This window comes from Chaetomium strumarium (genome assembly GCF_033439665.1).
Source record: "Chaetomium strumarium strain CBS 333.67 chromosome Unknown B0T15scaffold_4, whole genome shotgun sequence".
In the NCBI taxonomy this organism is placed as follows: domain Eukaryota; kingdom Fungi; phylum Ascomycota; class Sordariomycetes; order Sordariales; family Chaetomiaceae; genus Chaetomium; species Chaetomium strumarium.
The window spans coordinates 1,205,875-1,219,404 of record NW_026944432.1 but is presented as its reverse complement, the minus strand read 5'-3'; the positions used below and the strand labels follow the sequence as shown (position 1 = coordinate 1,219,404).

Genomic DNA, 13,530 nt, shown 5'->3' with positions numbered 1-13,530 from the left:
TTCCGCACTTGTTGCTTCATTCCGGAGAGGCGAAACACAAATTACGATACGGCTTCCGACTTGGAGACTCTCACCAAACTGAGCCACCCCAAACCCATTATTGTTGCATGCTCCGCTCGCTCGCCCTCAGAATGGCCGAAAACGCAGCAAAGCGCCTCAAGACAGAGAACGGCGTGGTTGCCATTGGCACCCACAATGGCCACTTCCACGCGGACGAGGCGCTGGCAGTCTACATGCTGCGAACCCACATCCCAACGTACTCGGGCGCAAAGCTCGTGCGCACGCGCGACCCGAAGCTGCTGGACGAGTGCCACACCGTTGTCGACGTCGGCGGCGAGTACGATCCTGCCCGCAACCGCTACGATCATCACCAGCGGTCCTTCGGCACCTTCTTCCCCGGCCGCCCGACCAAGCTGAGCAGCGCTGGGCTGGTGTACATGCACTTCGGGCGCGAGATCATTGCGCGCCGCTTGGCGCAGCCCCAGGAGAGCGAGCAGGTCGACATGGTGTGGCGCAAGATCTACGAGAGCTTCATCGAGGCGCTGGATGCGCATGACAACGGCATCAATGTCTACGACTCAGCGGCGCTCGCGGCGGCGGGGCTGCAGAAGAAGTTTTCCGACGGCGGGTTCACGCTCGGGGCTATGGTCGGCCGGCTCAACCCCAATTGGAACGACCCGATGCCCGAGGATCCGGTGGCGGCTCAGGAGGCCGAGGACAGGCGATTCGAGCTGGCCAGCCAGCGCATTGGTGAGGAGTTTGACCGCGATCTGGACTACTTCACGCGGGCGTGGCTGCCCGCACGGGAGGTTGTTGCCGAGGCGTTTGCGGGGCGGGTTGAGTACGACAGCAAGGGCCGCATTCTGGTGCTAAAACGGCAGTCGGCGCCTTGGAAGGACCACCTCTACAGCCTGGAGGAGCAGAAGCCCGAGGGCGGCCAGGTTCTCTACGTGCTCTACCCGGAGAAACCGGTCCCCGACGCCAAGTGGAGGATCCAGTGTGTGCCGGTTGCCAAGGACTCGTTCGAGAGCAGGAAACCGCTGCCTGAGTCATGGAGGGGATTCCGTGATGAGGAGTTGGATGGGATTTCCGGTGTGAGCGGCTCCGTTTTTGTGCATGCTTCCGGCTTCATCGGCGGCAACAAGAGCTTTGAGGGTGCGCTAGCCATGGCGAAGAAAGCGCTCGAGATGTAAAAGTCCAGCACAAGGCATGGTTATTTGGTTTGTCGCTGCCCAAGCGGGTCGGTTCTTGGTCGGGTATCGTCGGGCAGCGAGAGCGCTCCGCACTACCTTACTTCCGGCGCCGAGAAGGGGATATGGTGGTCCTCGGCACAAGGATGGAAGCCGGCCTTGGCTGCGAGACAGCTCGATCAAAACAGAAGCTGAAGAGAGCATGATCCAGCCGTTCCATGGAGGACTTGCCGGCAATCGCTGCCGCGAGAGAACAGTTTACTTCCTTATACGTGCAAGGGAAGCCCTACCTACACTTGTTCGGATGGCAAGAAACTCCAGTCTGAGACTATCGCTGCCATGTCCCCGCGCCCCTCCATCTCGTCGTTCTTCACGACGCAATCTCAAGCACGCTGATTCCCCAAGTCCGTCGTAAACTACAGGGAGCAGGCAGAGAGGTGCCAATGGTTAAAAGGTGATGAGTACCGGCCAGTGTGTAATGGAAGCCAAACAGAATCCGCGTCACGGCGGCATCAGTACAAAAATAGCAAAGCCAAATCCCGGCCCGGTCCGATCGGCCCTCGTTATCCTCCTTTGCCATCATCATCATCGGCGAGAGCCAAAGCATCAACGCCACAATCGTTTTCCCGTTGTCTCATGAGTTCTGAAGTGTCACAATTTCTGACGGTACACGAGACACATGGTCAAGTGACTCAGCCTATGTCATTGTGGCCTGTAGTAGCAGCGGGACCGAAATCAAGAGAGGGTCTCCTTAGCCTGCCAGTCGGACGGCGGAAGCTCACCGCCGGACAGGTATCTCTTGCTGCTCGCCGGCGGTCGCTGAGGCTGTTGCTTCAGGTGACTGCTGCTGCTGTTGCTGCTGCTGCTCCTCGGAGCCGGGAGTGCCCTCGCTGTCCTCAGCGCTAGTCTCGCGGTGCAGGAAGCTGCTCTCCTTGACAGGGGATCCGGCTTGCAGGCCGGGGTGGTGTTGGTGGTGATGGTGCGGGTGCAGCACGCTGCCGATACCGTTGGGTCCGCCGACGGGGCTCGACAGATGGGGGATGTTCTCGGGCACGGGATGCTGGCTGCCTACTGCGCCCGTGTCGACGCTGTCGCCCTTTCCAGCCTTGCTCATGGCGTAGTCGCCGCTGTCAAAATATTTGCGCTCCTTGAGGTGCTTGGCAAAGTGGTCGCTGCGGCTAGGCAGTTTACCGTAGAGACGGAAGAGCCGCTGCTCCTCCGGGGAGAGGGACTGCGTGGTCGGGTCATATCAGCAACGGGATTCAGCGGATGCGAGGGTGGAGATCAGAGCGAGTAGCATTGTATGCATGCTTTCCGAGCCTTTTCGTTGTGCTGGCGACTCACCTTGACGTCGATTTTCTTTGCCTGGTGCGGGTTCATGATCGCGCCTGACTTGAGTGACTGTCTGTCGGTCAATGCGACTCCGAATCGGTAGGTATCTTTTGCGGACTGCGAGCAAAGGCCGCTCAGAAATTACCGCCGTGTTTAAAATCACCGTAATTGTTGATGTTGCCGCTTTCCCGTTTCTTGAATGTCGTGAACAGCGAGTCCTCAAGGTGCAAATGAAGGTTGATGACCGTCGTCTAAGTGGGTGGAGGTGGGGTTTCGTCACTGCGACTGTCCGTGCACTTGGGTGGCCCGCTCAGAGGATTCTGTAATTCAGTACGTTACACTCGGCACACGTAGCGAAGTTCACTGCGACATTGAGATTTGACCAGAAAGATATCTCTACGCTTCTGTGGAGTGCCTCTAAGTTTCCATTTACTTTTTAAGTCTGCTTAGTATCATTTGGATGTGCTGTCGAGTCACTAGGCACATTTGCGAGGAGGCACAAGCTGAAGAGGCTTGTTGGCCAGAGGCCGTACGCACCTGTACAATGTATTTTACTTACAAGTACCATCAAGTCGTAAATGTTAATGGGATCTCGTACGATGTTAGTACGGTACTCTAGTACTGGCGCAGATTTTATGCTCGGATCGCTTCATGATCTCTGCTCAGCATGCAACTGCCATGCAGCAGTCGGGTCAAGTGCCGACTGTGAAATGACACCCAACGGACAGTCTAACGAATGGAAGTTCAGCTTGTCCCAATGCCATCGAACCACATCATACCACTCGAGGACTTGCTTGCCTCGGATATGATTACCCTCAGCTGAGGTATTCACTACCTGGTAGGTATCCCCTGGCTACCGTAGGTCACGCACCTAGGTACCTAGGTTATTAAGCTTGAAGTCAAGTACCGTCTTTGACCGCATATATTCAACAGCAGCTTTGTGGAACGTCCGGAACACTGCCAGTGTCAGGTAATTGGCAGGTGAATGTCAATTAGGTGGTATCCAAACCGACCAAAGCACTCCAACGATGTACTCACAGTCACAGCGACATGGGGTCTGCCCAGTCAAGTTTTTTTATTACGTCGATTAAAGTATCTGGCTAGTAAGAGCAACTCAGGAGACTTATTATTAGATAGACGCTCCAGACTCGGCGTGCAGCCAGCCTCCCCGTCCAAAGTTTATCAAAGCAGTGCAAACCGCATCCTCATCCACGTGGCGCAGGCGATGTTCAGCCTACTACGGGTACTGCAAAGCAGCGCAATAACCGGTTCATCCGTCCGAAATCAGTGGCGCAGAGCCAGCAAGGCAAACATCCCTCCCATGACGGGCCTCGCCACGAACGTCGGCCCATTAGCTGGATATGCGCCCGTGACGGCGTCGTACAGGTCGGTCATGGCCCGGTCCGTCGACGTCGTGCCGACCCAGTTGGCCAGCTTGGAGATGAACATGTCCCGCGTCGACTCGCTGGCGACGGCCGCCGCAAACATCTCCCAGTCCGACTTGGTCCAGGTGTGCCGCGTGTCGAGGGGCACGCCATACTCGCTGGCCACGGTCGGGTAGAAGTTGCTCTGCATGTCGAAGATGGACTGGTCCACGAAGTTGAGATTGAGGAGTTTGTCGGCGTAGATGTTGTAGAGGAGGCCTGAAAAAGGGGTTAGCGTTCCGTCACAGGCGTCGTCACCGGGGGCGTTAAAGGGCAAGGGGATGCTCACCATGGCTGTCGTTGTCCCCATAGCTCAGCGTCGTGTGAGGCGGGTTCGCTTGCGAGTTGATGCCCAACTCTTTCCAGCCCTCCAGATATCTATCCGCGACTTCGCAGAAGGTATCATTATTGTGGGTAAGCTGTGCGATATGGGACATGGCTTTGAGAGCGATGATTCCTTTGATGGCCAAGTTTGTCTGGTTGCTGCATAGGGGAGATTGCATTGTCAACACCGGAGTCGTCACCACAGCTTTGCCGAGAAAGAAAACTTACGCCAAGGTTCCCGCAAAGTCATCGGTACTGAGCTGGCTCGCCGGGATCAGCGACTCCTCCACCAAAAACTGCGCCCACCCGGCTAGCTTAGGATAGTGGGCAGACAGGTATGCCGTGTCTCTAGCGCGCTGCGCATAGGCCAGCGTCATGATGATCATGTTTCCGCACTCCTCCAGGGGCATAGGCTCGTCATTCCCCTCCGGGTAGCCCCTGGCTACGGGGAAGGTTCCGAGGTCGTGTTCAGCGTAAGCGTTCGGATACGCTCCGCTTTCCTGGTTCTCATACAGCGGATCAAGCAGATATTTGCCGAGGGTTGCATTGAGATACATGAAAATCGGGTACGCGGGGAAGATGACATCGACGGTCTGTATGTCACTGTTCGAGCTGATCTCCTTGAGGAAGATGTACGGCTTCGACGGCGTACCGGCGTACTGAAGCGCGCCGAAGGTCTGGCGAACGGCGAGTGTGGTAACGACGGCGTAGTCCTTTCCTGCAGCATTCTCCGAGTCCGTCTGGATCCTCTCATCGAGGGCTGAGGATGTTTCGAGTGCGTGTGGATAGTCGTTGTAGAAAGACGTAACGGCCGAAGTGTCGTCTTGGTAGTAGGATCTCCACAGGCCCGGCACCGGCCCCAACTGGCCGCTCAGGCCGGCAAAGTTGATGACTTGATCCTGGATGAGGCCGAGGGTGAACACCCTCTCCACATCGTTTTGGCTCACATTTCCGAGGTCGTGGGAGAATGCGAATACTGGCCTTCCAAATAGTCAGCTCGGTCATCTTGAAGCACCTATGCGGGTCATGGGTCCCCAGAGCTCACCATTGATCATTCACGGCTCTGAAGTTCGCCTCCTTTGAGTTGGCAAGAATCCTGCTGTTTTTAAATTGGCCTCGCACCGCCGTGTCGGCGCCAATCTGCCAGGTCAACTGCCACAGTTGTGTTAGCTTCTGCCCCATAATGGCACAGTGTCTTCCTAGGAGCGAGCGAGCGAAGAGTCGAAAACTTACACCGCTGTCCGAACGGGTGGCCAGATACCAGTCACCCCAGCTGGCGATCTCTGAGTTCTCCTTGAATTGCTCTTGCGTTTGCCGCGAGAACTTGTGGTAGACGATATCGCCTGCTTGGCTGGAATTCCACTCGACGATCTGGGAAACGTCCCCGCTAGCCCATTCTGTTGGTCTTGTTAGCAGAGTGACATGGACCACAAGGGAGGGGGCGGAGGAATTGTATTCTACCTCCAGACACATCCATATAAACCTGGACACTGTGTGACGCCCCGTCGGAGGATCTCGCCTTCACGGAAATATACGAGAACTGCAGAGATTGCCTCGCCAAGTCGTCGGGATAGACAGGCGATAGGAAGGTTACTGTCATGGTAACCTTTCCGGAAACGTCGAAGGTGAAGATGCTCTTCGTCGAGGTGTACTCGAGTGACACCTGGTTCACCGGTGCCGGGCCCGGCGCCGCGCCCAGCCAGTTGTAGGTGACCCCATCAACCGCCACCAAGCCCTGCCAGCCCAGGATATTTCCCCTATGCACATGCAGAATCAGCCGTCAGAAACTTATTTAGAGAACGTCAACGACAAGGAAGGGTTCCTTACGTCCAGTGCCGCGGCCAGGAGCCCGGGAGGATTGCGCCAGAGGACCCCCCTTGAAGCCAGGCATTCAAATACGGCGATCTCACGGCAAGGGGTACCGCAGGGGGTCTGGCAGGCTTGAAGGTCGAGGCGGCAGCAACAGTGTTGGCCGCCATGGTGACCAGGGCGGCCACGGCTGTCAGGAATTGCATGGCTCCAAAGTCAAAAAAGACTGCAGCGTGGCAGGGAGGGTGTTGGGCGAAGGAAAAGCAATGGAGAAGTGAGGCCGGGAAGACGAGGGTTTCCGGCTCCGGATACTCCCACTTCGTAAATAAACCCCGGTTAACCCCGGTTTGCAAGCAAGCAAGCAAGCAAACACCGGGCGAAGGTCTTGGAAAAGCTCGGGTTATTGGTAAGGGCCCAAGCTGGTTGAGATCCAGGTGCCCGAGATGGGAAGGGAGGTCGGGTTTCGAAGGCTTTTGTAGACGAACAGCGGTATTGAAAGCTGTACGAGGGCAGGTACAGGATAATGAGACGAAACTCACCAGCATGTGATACAGCAGGAGAGACGAACACTCTGAGTCCGCAGGTATCGTTCGCAGCGTCATCCGCCATCCCGGGAGCCGAATGGTTTCTGGAAGAAGAAGGTGGTAGTGAGTAACCTGGACTATGCTCTAATCGTCGTAACAAGTCTTAGACACGTGCATTCCAAGGAGAAAGACGCCGTGTGCTTGATCTCAGCTGTCAGGGGCCGCCGCTTGTTCCGGCAGATGTGGGACCTGGGTAGGTAAGTCATGAGCATCAGGCCGGGTCTGCGTGATGTAGTACATACAGGAGACCGCAGCTTTGTGTCACATGCCCAGCCATCCCATATGAGAGGTTCTATGTTGTGACATGCCCAGTGTGGGCGCACACTCAAGTCGGTGGAGTGCAAGGAGTTCCGGGCCAGGGGCAGCTGAATGCATTTCCGCCGTAAAGGGGCGACCTACCACAAGTTCGGGGGCCAAAATTGGCAACAGACTTAAATTTCAGTAAACTCGGGAGGGCTCTAATAACTGTAGAAAGCTCAAGGTCCCGGCTACCAGGTAACCTTGGTTGAACCGAGCGTCCGAAAGATGGATTTCATGCGGGGCAAAGCAGCAGCAAGTCAACGGCAGTCCTTCGGAGCCCCTACCCACACATCTATGGTACCTTAGGTAAGGCGATAGATCCATTCAGAGAGTGTGACGTTGACGTGACCGTGCTCAAGCGGGTCTGTGAGTTGGGTTCCAGTCCGCGGGGAGCTGAAATCCGAAATCTTATAAGAGCTTCTGTGTAATATAAGCCGTCGGCAAAATGAGTATAGATACGCGTATTTGTCTTGCCTCAGCAGCTGCATTCGGCCTGCTTACTATCGCACCTCACCTTTCTGTACCCTTCCATCATGGCCGCTTTGTGAAGGATGCATCGACGACTTGGATTGTAAAGACGATGTGAAGTCGTGGGTCTACAGGGGCTCAAGTTCAAGCTCTGCGGGGAAGCCGCCGCTATTCCTGGGAAGGAAAGGCGCCCGATGATCTCTCATCCCCGGCTCGGCGAGACCCCCGTGCACAGGCACCACCGAATCCTCCACTACTCCAAGTCTCTTCGTCAGATGCAACCTGAAAAGAAGGTCACTGGGCCGGAATGGTGTTACGTTAACTTCAGCAGCGCCTGCCATTAAATGTCGCATGTCCTGGTCTTGAGAGCTGGCTTCCAGGTTCCTTCCTGAGTCAAACTCGATGCCAAGCTTCTCGACACGGCCGCGTGGGCATCACTTGCACTCACTCCGGGGTTCGCTCACTGCCAACTCTCTAACCTGGTACCTAACTACACGCCGTCGAACAATGGCAGGCAATACCGTTCGCAGATTGACGTTGTATCCTATACATGGCGAACTCTGTGCCCGACGCGGATTATAGTATCATGGAGAGCACCTTGAGTCCTTGACTGACGCTTAAATAGGAAGGAGCTTGGTCGAAACCCGTTGAGGGCCGGTGGCTGGTGGACCATCTGGATTCGTAGAAGGCCGGTCGTGTAGGCTGACATATATCGTTGTTGTTAACATGCACTGCAACGGCTCTGCTATAGGACCGGCAGGCTAGGTGCCTACCTGGTATGTTTTATGCAGGCACTTCTTCTCCAATGCACCTACCTACACACATGATGCAACCGTATCGCTTGCACAACACCTGTTTGTACGTGTCTGTCTGCTTGATCCTTGGTTCTCAATGCCTTCAACGGCCAGGTTTATGAACGACTACTAGTAGTGAACCAACAGAACCATGAGCCACAACGAACTCCGCAATTCTTGCACCGCTGCAGTCAAGGTCCCCTCCATGTCGACGGCCTTCCCGAGCGTCCGTATTTTCTCCTCACGTGAGGGTATGCTGCGCTGTTCCGCCGTTATGCCCCGCGGGATCCATTGCGAGTTCGGAGCATATCTAACTATCCAACCCTAGCTATACGCGATTCCGTTCTTCGACCTGTCAGCTAGAGGCACCATGGTGGAACACCAGCCCGTACGCCGTGAAACGGGCTGATGATTTCTGCGCCCAGTCCCCAGAGCCACCACGTGTTTGTGTCCCGAAACGGCCCAAACACGGAAAGGCTGCCCAACATGTGTTCAGGAGCGGTGAAGGGGCGATGGATATAGACGACCTGTGCGAGGGTCCTCGTTCTTTCCCAGGGCGTCGGCTAAACCTGGTCATCTATGAAAGGGACCACGGCAAAAGTTGGCGCGCCACACCCCCGTCGATGGCCCGAATTCCCTCACATACGTCCCAAAGGAGCAGCCTACCGGTTTGGTTGGGCAATCCAGCCACTGACGTAAGATGGTGAAGTCCCTCGACGGGGTGCCCCATGTGTGGCGAAGGTAACAGTGGTACGTGTCCTACGCGACACTCCGCTAGCCGGGCTGAACTTTTGAACTCGGCACTCTTTAGAGCAGGTATCCGAGTGAGCAAGAATCGCCAGGAAGGGAGCATATTCGCGCCTAAGAACAAGATGGGTTGACGGTAAACTCGGCTTCCAGGCTTGAGGGGCTCAGGGGGGTTCACCATGATGGCCAGAGTCATATTGACGGCTCCCTTCGGCGCCATCGAGCAAAATCACCCATCAGGCAGCGTCGGAGATCACTGCTTCCGGTTCCATCTACACCCCTTCCTTGGCGAGCATGTCGCCAATGTCAAGATAGAAGGCAACTGCATTGAAACTAGACGGCAGGCCCGTGTTAGGAAGGAACGGCATGTAAGGGGGAACTGCTGCACACAACAAGACTCACGATGGCGGATGGCCCATCAACTTCTGGACCGTGAAGCGGAGCCTGTTGCTCCAGTTGATCAGATCCAGATGGTTGACGCCCAACAGGGTCCCCTTGTAATCCCCCCATTTGCTGCTGTCAACGCTGACGAGGCCGTCGTTGGGGCCCTCTCGCTTCTCGATAACGTGATGGGAGTGTCGGAACGGGCTGAGCAGCGGCGGCTTGTGCCTGACCATGGCGCCATAGGAGAAGTATCGCACGGCTGGGACATCGGGTGTTTTGGGGTTGAACTCCTCAGCCATGTACCGCGTTGTCAGCTGCTCAAAGGCGCTGGCCTCCCAGCCCGTCATCCGCTGCCAGACATCATACAGGCGAGGCAGGTAATCTGGCCCGATGCCGTTGATCAGGTAGTCGGCGAAGGGACTGCCGTGGTGTGGAGTGGCGACGGTGGTGAGAGACTTCACGTCGACGCCGGCGGGATGCAGCTGCGATATCATGTATCGCGCGTCCAGGCCGCCCATGCTGTGGGCGATGATGTTGACGCTCTTGCCCTTGGCCTGGGCCTCGATATCCTCTGCCAACTTGGCCGCCCGCTTCTCAACGGAGCTGCTTGGGGGCACGGACGCGGTGATGACCTCGGCATGGTTGGCGCTCAGGGCTTCCCTGATGCCGCGCCAGTAGTGAATACTAGGCAGAAAGGAACCAGCCAGCTTCAGCTCGGCAAATCCCAGCAAACCGTGGGCAAGCACGATGGGGTGCTTGGGCGTCTCTAAAGGCGCAACGTGTCAACCTCGCACCAACAGCATAAGGTAGATAACTTCCACAGCTTTTCGCATTCTGGGGTCGCATGTCGCATACCGTAGTTGTCTCTCAGCACGGCGTATTCGCCGTCGATCTCTCTGCCCAGGCCCTTGATCCGCGCGTCTGTTGGTGCGATATCGCGGCAGAGAGGTGCATACGCGCCGAAGTGCCGCAGACATGCAGACCGACGAAGCGTCGCATCTCGTACATGGACGCGATCTGTCGAGGTGACGAAACGAGGCCGTGACGCAGAACGCCAAGCCTCCGCCAGCCCTCTTCTCATCTAGCTGTTGCCTCCTGTTGATGGCTACCAGAAGCAAATTACCGCAAACGAACGTGTTCAGTGTCTCAGGAACTAATATGTATCTGCTTTTCGGTTTCCCTTTTTTCCTAGATTCATGCCCCGTCAAAATGACCAATTACGTATGTACTACCGACGTGACCCGCATAATAAACCGGGCAATCAGGGACCCCGGGGACCGTGACGATTGTGCTTTCGATCAAGCAGCCGATGATCTATCGTGCACAGTACGGGATACGGTACAAATCGCAATGCTTATCTGCCCGGTGCCAACTTCAACTGAACTTCAGCCATCCCATCAAACAGGCTCTTCCCAACCTCCCACAAGCAAAAGCTCACATCTACCAAAGTAAAACCCCCCTGGAAGATCTCTCAAGGCACTTGCCGTCCGCATCTCAACTCATACGGAGCGCTTCCCCCTTTGACTGGCAGATCTCCACGGTACGAGTCTCACACTGTGCAGACTGCACTCCGCGGGCAAGGATGTTTGTGCCGTCGCAGGACCTTATTCATCCTTTGCCGTCAAGTCCACTCCCGATTGGCGTGTGATGGACAAGATGGTTCTTGGTGAGGTTGCACGCCAAACAACCAACAACCAACAACCAACAACACTTATCACTTGCATGGCAGTAGCCAATCGAGCGCAGCCGTGGCGCGACGCAGCCCTCTCCTGATCTGTGAACAGAGTTGTCAAAACACCATGCCTCCAGATACGGCGGGTGACCCGGAGCCCCATCGGCCGCCAACGACAAAGCTGCCTGCCGAAAGAGACCAGCAAAACTCTGTCGTTCCAGGGTCGCCGAGTTATATCGCCACTGGGCGTGTTACAACTTGCAAGCTCGATGCTTCGGCCACCTGAAGCATGGCACGTGTCCGGATAGGCCTAGGCTACCTGACCCGCAGTGCCTGGAAGGACTTGACGATGCTTTGCTGTGAGACAGGATCCCGAGTTCTATGTGGTTCAATCGTCTTTGTAGTTGATGGCACCAGCAGTTGCTTCTACAGGTGAACCGTGTGCCACTGACCCCTGAGGGACCCGGGCCGAGTTAGGCCTTGCAAGGAGCGGTGCGCAGTGCCCGATGGTCCTCACCGTTCTCCCGCCCAACCCCCAGTGCTGCATGTTAAGCGCCATGGCAACCTCAGTGCCAGGCCGTCGGGCCCGCCGTTTGTCGAGCGCACATGATGTTATCTACCACGCTGCTATCATGATCGCTCGCTGCGGGATATGGATGAACTATAAAACCGATGCTCTTCGTTTGCTTTTCTCTCCTTGCACGTGCCGGTTGCCAGCCCCACGTCCGCCGACTGATGCCGGACCCAACGCGCCACCATCCTTAAGGGCGAGAGCGAGCGCATCTCCATCTGGCCCGGCATCATGCTGGTAGTCGGAGACTGCTCGGGCGAGGCCTGCGCCGTCCCGGCAGGCTCTCTGCCATACGGAGCAGCGCCGGCAGGTAACGCCGTTGTGCTTGCGGCCGTCGTCGCCCTGCTCCTGCCTGTCTCATACGCCGGGCTCCGCTACAAAACCCATCTCCACTCGGCTCTCCTCGTTGCCGCCCTCCTTGTCGAGGTGGGTGGCCATGTCGGGAGGATCTTCTTGACGGCGGATCCGGCCAGTCATGCGAGTTCGGCCGTCTACCTCATGGGCACGCACTGGGGCGCCGTTCTGGTCGGATCTGCCGCCAACCTCGTTCTTCCCCATGTGATGGTCCTCTACGGCGAAGAGTTCCAGCTCGTGTCAGACCCCGTCTATCTGAGCTTCTTCTTCTTCGTGCTCGACATCTTCATGCTGGCGTTCCAGTCAGTTGGCATCGGTTTCGCCTCCACAGCCAACACCGCCACCGAGGTCCGTACCCATACCCCTGACAACAACAACTGGCATTGCGGTCATCCAACTGACCGGGACTAAGTACCTAGGTTGCTCAGGGTGTGGGCATCCTGCTGGCGGGTCTTGCCATCCAAGCCATCAGCCTCCTTACTTTCCTGGGAACATATCGCTACTTCCGATACAGGCTCGCCCATCGCCGATACATCCTCGACGAGAGATTCTCGCTCGTCTATACATCCAGGCGGTTCAAGAACTTCATGATCTGTAAGTTCGCATATCCATATAGTATCCACCCCTAGCAACTGTTTTGCATGCTGAGATCTGCCTAGGCGTCCAAGTGGCTGCGTGGCTTCTCATGGTCCGAACAGCTGTGCGGATCGCCATCTTTGCCAGCGGTTTGACCAGCGCCTTTGCCCGTTCGCAGGTCGCCGCCTTTCTGCTCGACGACGCCCTCGTCCTCGTCGCCCTCCTTATCTTTACCGTCTGTCCCGCGGGAAGAGCGTTCGGCGTCGCCGCCTGGGCAGCGACATCTCCCATCGCCTCCTCCTCCTCCTCCGACCGGCCCGACGACCTCCCCCTGCGACGCCGCCGGCATCGCCGGAACCGGAGTTACCCGATCAACAAGCGCATCATCTCGCTGCCGTATCCGTCTCCTTCTTCTACATCGCCCCGCTTCAGCCCGGGGTCGGCTTCCAGGGCGGCGGGAATGACGCCGGGCCTCCCGGCGCATCCTTCACCCCAGGGTGTACCGCCGCCACCGGTCCCGCCGCTCATGTCCCCGAGGAATTATCCTGTGCATCAGCGAGTTCCGCACGACGCGTCACCGACGCATGCTGTGCCCTTCCTCGCTGCGCAAGACAGTCCTGGTCTGGATTCGACGATGTGGGCTACAGCGCCTGTCGAGCATGGGCGGAAGAGGAAGATGTGGGGCGGTTCCGGACCGGAAGGGAATCAGCTGGTGGACAGCGATGCCTTGTGGTGATTCTCCTGGAAGTCGCACGCGGAGTTGCGGCGAGGGGCTGAGGATAGGGTGGGTGTTTGGGGCGTTCCTTGATTGACGGGCTTCTACCGCTGAGAGGGTACATACATAAGGGAGTAGGGACTAGGAAGGGCACTCCTTCATCTTCCCTCAGGGGTTCATTGGCAGGCGGCGCAACAGTAGGTTGCTCGATGTTGCACAAACATGTTGTGTTCTTTCTGATTGATGGATTTGCCCCCCATACCAGGAGATAATAATGTCGGCATCG

At 56.9% G+C, this 13,530-nt stretch overlaps 5 protein-coding genes across 5 annotated transcripts; 2 read left to right on the top strand and 3 right to left on the bottom strand.

Moving 5' to 3' along the window:
- Nucleotides 1-131: 131 nt before the first annotated feature.
- On the top strand, nucleotides 132-1,193 carry B0T15DRAFT_493549 (metal-dependent protein hydrolase; the record flags this gene model as incomplete). The annotated part of the gene is made up of 1 exon (XM_062866952.1): nucleotides 132-1,193. One exon carries the CDS (start codon nucleotides 132-134, stop codon nucleotides 1,191-1,193), a length of 1,062 nt encoding a protein of 353 aa, XP_062721159.1.
- Nucleotides 1,194-1,968: 775 nt separating this feature from the next.
- On the bottom strand, nucleotides 1,969-2,570 carry B0T15DRAFT_493548 (camp-regulated phosphoprotein/endosulfine conserved region-domain-containing protein; the record flags this gene model as incomplete). Its single annotated transcript, XM_062866951.1, has 2 exons — nucleotides 1,969-2,421; nucleotides 2,535-2,570. The coding sequence occupies 2 exons, from the start codon at nucleotides 2,568-2,570 to the stop codon at nucleotides 1,969-1,971; spliced, it is 489 nt and encodes a 162-aa protein (XP_062721158.1).
- Nucleotides 2,571-3,373: 803 nt separating this feature from the next.
- B0T15DRAFT_195150 (uncharacterized protein) lies at nucleotides 3,374-6,450 on the bottom strand. The gene is made up of 7 exons (XM_062862503.1): nucleotides 6,098-6,450; nucleotides 5,732-6,027; nucleotides 5,504-5,667; nucleotides 5,316-5,422; nucleotides 4,499-5,251; nucleotides 4,236-4,429; nucleotides 3,374-4,165 (listed from the first exon to the last, which is right to left on the bottom strand). Exons 1-7 carry the CDS (start codon nucleotides 6,283-6,285, stop codon nucleotides 3,807-3,809), a joined length of 2,061 nt encoding a protein of 686 aa, XP_062721157.1. The 5' UTR covers nucleotides 6,286-6,450; the 3' UTR covers nucleotides 3,374-3,806.
- A 2,494-nt stretch (nucleotides 6,451-8,944) lies between these two features.
- B0T15DRAFT_195136 (Alpha/Beta hydrolase protein) lies at nucleotides 8,945-10,595 on the bottom strand. The gene is made up of 4 exons (XM_062862502.1): nucleotides 10,212-10,595; nucleotides 9,375-10,122; nucleotides 9,151-9,305; nucleotides 8,945-9,086 (listed from the first exon to the last, which is right to left on the bottom strand). The coding sequence occupies exons 1-3, from the start codon at nucleotides 10,435-10,437 to the stop codon at nucleotides 9,245-9,247; spliced, it is 1,035 nt and encodes a 344-aa protein (XP_062721156.1). The 5' UTR covers nucleotides 10,438-10,595; the 3' UTR covers nucleotides 8,945-9,086; nucleotides 9,151-9,244.
- Nucleotides 10,596-11,830: 1,235 nt separating this feature from the next.
- B0T15DRAFT_485004 (RTA1 like protein-domain-containing protein) lies at nucleotides 11,831-13,265 on the top strand (the record flags this gene model as incomplete). Its single annotated transcript, XM_062866266.1, has 3 exons — nucleotides 11,831-12,301; nucleotides 12,373-12,547; nucleotides 12,613-13,265. 3 exons carry the CDS (start codon nucleotides 11,831-11,833, stop codon nucleotides 13,263-13,265), a joined length of 1,299 nt encoding a protein of 432 aa, XP_062721155.1.
- Nucleotides 13,266-13,530: the final 265 nt, after the last annotated feature.

Excerpts from the sequence above, each read along its gene's own strand:
- B0T15DRAFT_195150 (XM_062862503.1), bottom strand. The coding sequence starts at position 6,285 with ATGCAATTCCTGACAGCCGTGGCCGCCCTGGTCACCATGGCGGCCAAC. Across the intron at positions 5,423-5,503 it reads CCACCCGTTCGGACAGCGGT|TTGACCTGGCAGATTGGCGC; the intron begins GTAAGTTTTCGA and ends CAACTGTGGCAG. Across the intron at positions 5,252-5,315 it reads AGAGCCGTGAATGATCAATG|GCCAGTATTCGCATTCTCCC; the intron begins GTGAGCTCTGGG and ends ACTATTTGGAAG.
- B0T15DRAFT_195136 (XM_062862502.1), bottom strand. The coding sequence starts at position 10,437 with ATGAGAAGAGGGCTGGCGGAGGCTTGGCGTTCTGCGTCACGGCCTCGT. Across the intron at positions 10,123-10,211 it reads CGTGCTGAGAGACAACTACG|AGACGCCCAAGCACCCCATC; the intron begins GTATGCGACATG and ends TTGCGCCTTTAG. Across the intron at positions 9,306-9,374 it reads TTGATGGGCCATCCGCCATC|TTTCAATGCAGTTGCCTTCT; the intron begins GTGAGTCTTGTT and ends CCTGCCGTCTAG.